The 8,812-nt window shown below is 59.7% G+C and overlaps 1 protein-coding gene across 1 annotated transcript in view; it reads right to left on the bottom strand.

Annotated features, from left to right (window-relative positions):
* DLG3 (discs large MAGUK scaffold protein 3) overlaps nt 1-8,812 on the bottom strand; it is a 38,081-nt gene that overhangs the window by 7,055 nt on the left and 22,214 nt on the right. Inside the window, exons 9-13 of the mRNA XM_031056112.1 lie at nt 8,294-8,487; nt 4,504-4,680; nt 3,780-3,855; nt 3,106-3,205; nt 424-465 (exon numbers count right to left, since the gene is read on the bottom strand). Coding sequence (XP_030911972.1) covers nt 424-465; nt 3,106-3,205; nt 3,780-3,855; nt 4,504-4,680; nt 8,294-8,487 — 589 coding nt within the window. The remainder of the gene's footprint in view (nt 1-423; nt 466-3,105; nt 3,206-3,779; nt 3,856-4,503; nt 4,681-8,293; nt 8,488-8,812) is intronic.

Genomic DNA, 8,812 nt, shown 5'->3' with positions numbered 1-8,812 from the left:
GTTGTGTCCTCCCTGCAGGTATTTAGAGGACTTTCTGGGGACAAAGAGAGCATCTGTTGCAGCTGGGTCCCACACTCTTGCCCAGGCTTGGGCTCCAGGAGCCATCTGTGCTACAGGCCTGGCCTCTGGCCATTGCTGCCTGAGGATGGGGGATCACCACGGACTGGGAGCCCACCACCCTGCCCTGGAGCAGCCAGGAGAGAGCAGTGAAGCAGGCAGGCTCATTGCTACTGCCAGCCCCTGCTGTCCCTGCACCGAGGAGGGAGCTGGCCGCAGCATCTCAGTGTCACCAGCAGGAAGGAGCAGCCTCCGAACAGAACCAGCACTGGGGCAGACAGGATGGACGTGCCCAGACATGCACACTGACACACGGACACACAGACACACGGACAGGGGTGGGAGAGCAGGTGCACACACACTTACTGGAACTGCTCTCGCTGTCACTGGTGTTTGATGTCACGCCCTCTGCAAAGCAACCAGAGAGATCCCTTCAGAAGGAGCCTGGGCAGGAGGCACCCAGCTGTCACCCAGCACTAGTGACCAAGGGCAGGACAGCAATGGCTCCCCAGAAACCTGCAGCCCAGCACCCACTGGGACGAGTCTGTGCCACGTGGGCAAGGGCGGCATCGTTCACCCTGGGCTGGGGGCCCGGGGACATGCAGGGGATGCTGCCAGGAGAGGACAGAGGGGCCAGGAGGGCCTGCCTGGCACATGTGAAGGCTCCCCAGGCCGAGGGAAGGTGGAGTGCACAGGGGATGCTGGCAGGGCAGCAGTGCAGCATGCACACAGCGGGCAGGGAGGGCACGGCTGTGCTGGCACAGGGATGGGGACAGGGGATCCACTGCCTCGGGGCACGGGGCTGGGACACACAGAGACGAGACAGTGACAGAATGGGACAGAGTTTGGGGCTTTGCTTGCTCAGGCTGATCCTAGTGCTGCGACCACCCCACAGAGGCTTGCTGGCCGCTGCCTGCCCCAGTGAGGCTCTGCACTGCCTGGGGGTGTGGAGCTTGGCAGGGAACTCACACCCCATGGGGCTCCTCTCCTTATTCTGCAGTTCTGCACATGTGGTAACCCAGAGAAAGGTGGGAACACCTCAAAATGTTGTCACCATCCCTGTTCAGAGCAGGCCCACCATGGCCACTTCCCACCCACACTGGAAGTGGCTCCGAGTGCTGAAGCACCAACCAACCCAGACAGGAGCAGGAGGAAGAGGATGAGGAGGTGCAGCAGGCACTCAGGGCATGGCCAACACCCCCACACAAGCTCCCCCACCCCGTCCCAGTGCAGCAGAGGCACCTCAAGCCCCGCAGCCCCCGGGCTCCTCCTGCCCTGCAGCCAGGGAAGCACAGCTGCCCCAGGCACACCGACAGCCACACAGAGGGAACAATGTGCATCGGAATTCAACTTACTCAGGTTCTTTGCTCCATAATAATCGTCACTTAACCCAGGGAAGTCCTGATTTCACAGACAGCAAGAAGGGGGAGAGGGGGAGAGAAGACAGCGCAGGAAAGGGGAGTCAGAGGGATGGGGGAGACAGAGCCAGACCAGCATTAGTGACAGGAGTGCAGAACGGCCCAGAGCTGCAACTGCAAGTGAGGTTAAATATCTTCAGAGCTGACACCATCAGCCCTCTGCCAACATCCTGCCTTGTCCGGCCGGACCCCCGCCGCCCCCCAAGCTCACCCTCTCTGCCAAAGAGCCCCCAGGAGCCACCCTGGGCCTGGGGAGGGCAGGGCAGCCACAGCAGCATCGCTGGCAGCAAGCAGTTGCAGCCCTGAGCTGCTGGCACAGGGGCTGAAGTGTTTCTCCTCATGGGGTGTACTGGCAGGGCACAGTGGCTCTGTGCCTCCCCAGCACAGCACACAGTCCTGTAACACGTGGCAGGAGGACACATTTCCCCCAGCTGTGTGTGTCAGCTGCCCCACACCACAATGCTTGCACAGGCTGTGGAAATGTGAGGCAGAGACCCCCCAGGGCAAGCTGGGATGGACAGGGCAGAGCACAGGGAGGGAGCTGGCTGTGTGCCTGTGACACAGGCAGGTAGAGAGGGGCCTGCCCCATCCCCATGCTGTGTCATCTCACTGCAGGGCAGCCAAAAGCCAGCCCCAGGTTCAGCACTGATCTCACTGGAGCCCAGCCATGTGCAGGCACTACCAGAGACAGGCAGACACACAGACAACCTTCAGCACAGCCAGAGGTTTGGGCTGTCTGCTAAAACCAGCTGGCACCAGCCTGCCATGGGCAGCACAGGGATGCAGGGAGCCCTTGGAGCAGCCCAGCAGCAACTCCTGGCTCTGTATGACACCAGGACAGCCCCAGAGGGGAGGGGATGTGCTTGCTGTGCTGGCACTGGCGCACAGACACAGCTCTGCCTTGCCCACTGCCCCTTCCCAGAGGTGTGGGCACTGCCAGCTGGATGCCTGCCCAAGGAGGGGATGCAGCCCAGCACTCAGAGGAGGGGCTGGGTTTGGGGAGCAGCTCCAGTGCTGCCCACATCAGGATTTGGGGCAACAAGATAAACACCCTGCCTTTACTGGGAGCCCCAGGGTGGTGAGAGCTGTGGACCCCCAACATCTGCAGCCAACTACCAAAGATGTGCCTCAGTCATGGGTGGGCAGCAGGGTCATGGCTTCCCCGTGTCCACACAGAAAGGGCTCTCCAGTGGGAATGTGAAGCTGTAAGTCACTTCTAGGGAAGATGGGGCTGGGATTTCCCCAGCCCTGAGCCCTGGCAGGGACAGGAGAAGCTCTGCAGGAGGCAGCCAGCCCCTCACTTGGAGGGAAGCAGGCACAGGGAGGGAGCAGAGCCTGCAGCAAAGGGGGGAGCGCAGGGGGAGGCAGAGCAGGGAGCTGGGTGGGTGTAAAGTTGGATGAAAAGATGAAGACATTGAACATGAGAGAAAGGAAGAGAGTGCCAGACTGCAGCTGTTGCTTTCATTTCCAGCTCCAGTTTCTCCCTAGCTGCTGGCACGACTGTGGAGCACAGACCTGAATACAGGCAGGTGCCAGGACCCCTGGCTAGGGACATGTGCTGAATCTCTTCCCTCAGGGCAGGGAAGCTGAGGGGTGCAGGCTTGCCCCTCTCTGGCCAGCTGCTACTTACGTTCCTGTCCGCTGCTCTCCTGGGCCAGGTTCTCTTTGCTCTTGTAAAATGGGAACTTTCGAGAGAGGCGGAAACTCTTTTTACGTTTCGTTTTGATCGACTGAAGAACACGGAGGTGGAAGGAGGACAGAAAAAACAATGGTGTTTAACACATGTGGGGAAAATTAAAATGGAGAGACAATGAAGAGCTGTGGCAGGGCAGTCACCCTCAAATGAAATAATGGAGATTACGTGAGAACTGTAATGCAGGAAAAAAATTAAGCATGGAGAAAAACATGTGGTAGGGATGCTGGGAAGCTGATGGGGCAGTCAGTAGCTCTGCAGGGGTGGCCAGGCTGTTCTTCCTCTCTTGTTGGCCTGTTAGGCACTGCTTGTGAGGTGTGAGGGCAGCTACCTTCAGGCAGCTCCAAGCCATGAGCTCTGCCACCCCATCACTCCAAACATGGGTCCTTCCCAGAGCTTTCACACCATCCTGGGCTCCTCTGCTCAATCACTGCATATTCATGGAGGGTTTGTGCCAAGCAGATGTGGGCCTGGGGCAGGTCCAGTCACACAGCTCTTTGCCTTGGGATTGGTTTGAGCTGCCCCATGAGGAGCTTTTGCTGCTGGGACTCATCCTGCCCTCACTAGTTACCAGTTCCAGGTGCCCCACTGAGCCCCAGATCAGCACTTACCCTGTTGGACTCAATCATGCCAGTCCTGGCGTGGAACTTCACTGTTTTCAACCGTGCTCTCTCCTTCTTTTCCACCCTGATCAGGAGAGAAAGAGCTGCTAGTCCCATCCATGTGCCCTCCACGCTGCCCATGTGGCTCCTCAGGCAGCCAAAGGCACCCTTGGGTGGTGATCCCACTGGCAAATGGGAGCTCCTTCCAAGGGAGGGTCAGATGTGGGGCTGCCTGCCCAGGGTCTGGGCAGCAGCAGGAGAGGAGCCAAGCCAGCCTTCCCAACAGGGATATGGGGACAGACTCAAGGCTGGCTCTGCAGACCTGAAGGCAGCAGCAGCCAGCTCCTCTGCTCTCTGTGACTTCCCACCTGACAGTGGGACCTGGCTCCAGAGCTGGACAGACTGACAGAGGACACAAGGAGCAGCCCTTGCTGCTGTGCCTCTGCTCTCACACAGACACCCAGACTGGCTAACACCAACTCCCCACCCCACAGGCACCACAGAGGGGGCTGACCACTCCCCTCCTCACCTGGAGTCTCCCCAGTTTTAGAGAACCTGCCTAGAGAGACCTGCACAGAGCCCCAGCTTGCAACCCAGCTGCCCTGCAGGCTGCACGGGGGCAGGTGCACTGGGACCACAGGGAGATCCCAGCCTGAGCAGGGCCCTGGGGGCTGCAGGGCTTGGGGAAATCCTGGGCTCACCAAGCGAGACAGCTCTGCTGAGGGACACTCACCTCTTCTTGCTGGGGATGACCCCGATCTGCTCGCTCTCGCCGTGGGCTGTGACCAGCCTGGCCTGCCACCACTCGTCATCCGAGGCGTTGATGACGTGCAGGATGTCCCCGTAGGAGAAGCTGAGCCCCTGGCTGGGCAAGCAGCTGTCCCTGGTCCGGTCATAGTCAAACAGGGCTCTGAGGAGGGGCAGAGAGCAGCAAGGCCTTCTCTGAGCATGGCCAGGCAGCGAGGGCAGCAGCAGTGCCACCCTCCTGGGGCACTGCCACCGTCACACCTGATAAAGTTTAACCCAAGCCCTGCCAAGGTGAGCAGGGCTGGCAGCCACCTGCACACCCCTGGGCTGGCAGGCTCAGCACAGCCCTGAGAAGTGCAAGGCAGGAACAGTGACTGAGATTGGACTGAGAGAACTCCCTGCTGACCTCAGCTGCAGGATGCACATGAGCCACACTGAACGTGCCTCTGGTTAGTGAGCAGGCCAGGCCCACAGCAGCAGCCTGAGGAAGGGCTGCTCCCCACCATCCCTCCATGGCTGTGGGGCCAGGGAATGGGATGGGGAATATCAGACCCCACTGCTGGTGGGTGGTTGCACAGGCAGAGACCACCAGACCACCACAGCATTGAGTACAGCCTTTATTCATGTACAGAGCCTGTGAATGAGGAATCTCAGAGTATATATATCTGCTTCCACAACTGATCCTTTCCATAGCCCTAAACACCTCCCCTGAGAACAGTTTATTGAGTTTAAAATTATCTTCAAAATTAAACTAACCAGCTATAGAAAAGATTTTGTTTTTTCACTAGAGGAGCACTAATGCTTTTCCTGCACACGTACATCACACACAGCACTGCAGCCTGTGCCCATAAGCTGCTCCCAGAGGCTTCACCTGCAACTCGTTCTACTAATGTCAGATCACACAAACTGTGTCTGCTTTGATGCATCAACTTGCAAAAAGACAAAGAAAGGAACGAGTCACTAAAAGTACTGGCAGCAAAACCTCTGTATTTGCTCCTGGGACATGGCCCCACTGGCCCCCAGCCCAGCATGAGCCCAGGCACTGCAAACACTGGGTTGCTGCTGGTTTAATCCTGGCCCTGATAAACCTTCTGCAAGCAGGAGAGACATCCTCTGTTCTGCTCATTACCCCCTCCCACTGTGGGGACTCCAAAGCGGGTCTAAATGCACACTGTAAGGGGAAGGGCTGTGGGATCATGTGGCATGTCCCTGGGGAGCAGCAGAGCTTGGAGAGCATTTCTGCCAGGGGAGTGCTGGGCTATGAAACCTTTCAGGGCACTTGGGGCTGGGTCTTGAATGGGAAGAAGAAGGGCTGCCCCATGGGGAGGGCTCTTTGGGACAAGACACAAAGTGCCCTGAGCATCCAGATACATTCAGCCACCGGATCTGCTCTCCTTGCCCAGCTTGCTCAGGGCAGCTCCTGTGCCTGTTCCCTCTGCAGGGCAGGGTGGCTGGAGCTGGCAGCAGAGCCCCAAAGGATGCTTTGGCCGGAGGTAATCAAGCCTTGCAGGCAGCTCCAGGCCAGAAGATAAGGCTGCATGTGGCTGGCAGGCTCTGTGAGGTCAGTGCTGCTGGCCAAGGCCCTGGGGAACTGGTCAGGCCGGTTCCAAAGGCAGGCAGGCTGTGAGGAGCCCTGCCCACTCCAGCAGCCTGCCCTGAACAGGGCCCATGTTCCTCCCTGCCCACTCTGTGCAGCCTGCTCCTGGGCAGCACAGGGCCTGTACTCCTCCAGCAGCAGCCACCAGCACCCAGGACAGGCAGAGCAAGGTCTCTGCAGGGGCAGGGCACCTGCAGAGCCAGCACAGGAGGCCCTGGCAACCCAGGGCACGGTGCTCCATGAGAGCAGCCCCTGGCTGTGCTGGCATGCAGCACCCACCGTGGCTCGGTGCCCCTCGGGGCAGACGGCAGCTCCGCTCTGTCCCCAGGCCAGCTCCCAGCACTCACAGCCAGGAGAGCAGATGGCCTGGCTGGAGGGCAGGGGAGCAGTGCCAAGGACTCCCATGGCTTCCTCCTGGTGCCCTGGCACAATGCCTGCCTGACCTCCATCCCCACCCAGCACGGCCCCGGCGCTGGCAGACTTTGCCCTGTGGCACTGCAGGGAGGTGACAGGCAGGATGTGAGCCTGCCTTGCCCCTGCCTGTGCTGCACTCCAGCACCCCCAAATCAGCTCCAGCAGGCACTGGGGTGCCCAGCTCCAGCCCTGCCACAGCACACAGGCTGCAATGCAGCCACACAGGGCTGACTCAAGCAGCTGGGTAGCAAGTCCTGTAATTGATGTCCTGTCCACAGCACAGCAGCTCTGCTGGTTTCGGGTGAACTGTGCTTGAAACTACCCCGCCCAGAAGGGCTGGGGCAGCCCGGGCACCCGGCAGCTCTTCCAAGCACGTCTGCAGGGTGTGTGTCGAGCAGAGTGCTGTGATGGGCCACACTGGGGAAAAGCTCTCCCCTGGGATCACCCTCTCAGCAAGGCACAGCCCAGCTCCTCCTGGATGTGTGCGAGGGGTACAGTGCTGTGGAGGCCTCCAAAGCCTCATGGGGGGGATGCACCAAGAATTAAGAAATGGTACAAGTAGTGTGGAGGCAACAGGGAGCCCTCTGTTTCATAGAAATACTTTGATACATGAGCACCTTTGCAGGCAGAGAACAGGCTCAACTCAAGCTGGACCCAGCCTAAACCCTCCTCCACACGAGGGTGCCCACAGGACAGCAGGGGAGTGAGGGGAGGCCTAACAAGATGATGTTTATTCAACACTGCACCCAGCTTGTCGCACACCCCCAGGAAGCCCTGGGATGCTAAATCAAGCAAGACGCCTGCAGAGACTTGTGGGAAGGTGTGAAATGCAGGAACCCAGAGCTGCAGCTCTCCCCTCCTGCCATACCAGGCTTGCAACATATCCACCCTGCCTGAAGTCCCTCTGCATGGAGCAGCCATGCAGTGGGAGATGCAGCTAAGGCTCATGCAGCCTTGGTCCTTGCCATCCTTCTCACAGAGAAGGAGAAGCAGCATCCCTTGCTCCTGCCAGCCTCACCTGCAGCAGGCTGCGCAGGGCTAGGATTTACAGGATTATTTTAATTACCAAGTTAAAATTACTCATTAGCGCTCATCCCACTGGCGCTGCGGCAGGCAGGAGGTGGCAGGAGGAAGGGAGGGATTGTCCTGTCCACACAGGACTTGCAGCAGTTTGAGCTGCATGGCTGTTTAACCCCTGCCTGCCTGTCCTGCACCTGGCTCCAGACCAAAAGTGCTCTGAGGACTCAGAGCAATAATCCTCCTAAGAGCTCATCTCCCCTCCAGCCAGATCCTGCCACAGGGATGGCAGGATGAGACAAAGAGAAGCCTGTTAGCTGGTTTGAGCAGAGTGCCCTGAAAGCTGCCACGAGCTGCCTGAGGCAGAAGCAGGGCTGGATGCCCACCATTTCCCTGTTTTCCTCAGTGTGTTGGGCTGGCCAGCAGCCACCCAGGCTCTGCAGAGACCACTGCTTTCCAACCTGGAGCAGACCTTGGGAGAGGCGTGCGAGCACCCAGCCTTGACAAGCCAGTGCACAAGTCTGGTGCTCCCTCCAGGCTTTGTGATGCATCCATGGCACTCATCCCCCTGGTCCCTGACACACCGAGCTCTGAGGCACTGCAGAGCCCAGGATGAGCTGTGACCACCCCTGCAGCCCATGCCACCTGCAGGGACGTGCCCGTGGCTCTGTACAGCCCAGGCTGAGCTGTGACACCCCTGCGGCCCTCCCCACCCGCGGGGCTGTGCCGGTCGCTGCCGGAGCCTTACCGGACGTAGAGCGATCTCTTCTCGCTGGTGCGGAGCGAGCCCGAGCCCGAGCTCATGCTGCTGTTCATCATCTGCTCCCGCAGGTCGTGGATCTTGGACTCGAAGCGGCTGTACTCTGCGGGGACAGGGCTGCTCAGTGCAGGCACGGCTGGCCCAGGGCTCATCCCCACGAGGCATCCTGCCCACCAGCCTGTCTAGCCCTGCACACAAAGCTGAAGAGGTTACAGAGCCCTGCAGGAGTCCAGGCAGGGTTCCAGCTGCTCCCAACCCCGCCACAGCTTCCCACACAGCAGCTCGGGCAGTGGCTGCTGTGACCCCCGCTGCTGCTGAGCTGCAGCTCCTGGAGGGAATGGCAGGACTCGGCAAGCTGATGACCTACAGAGCAGCTCAAAACATGGAGAGAGAGCAAGAGCCCCTCCAGCAGACCACTGCCCACCAGCTGGAGCAGTGAGACACAACCATAGCCGCTGGGGGAGCCCCCAGGTACCGCTCTGCTGGCAGCAAACACCCTCTCCTCAG

Source organism: Geospiza fortis, unplaced genomic scaffold (genome assembly GCF_000277835.1).
Source record: "Geospiza fortis unplaced genomic scaffold, GeoFor_1.0 scaffold157, whole genome shotgun sequence".
Lineage (NCBI taxonomy): Eukaryota > Metazoa > Chordata > Aves > Passeriformes > Thraupidae > Geospiza > Geospiza fortis.
The sequence above is the reverse complement of the archived record's forward strand: the minus strand, read 5'-3'. Positions and strand labels throughout refer to the sequence as shown.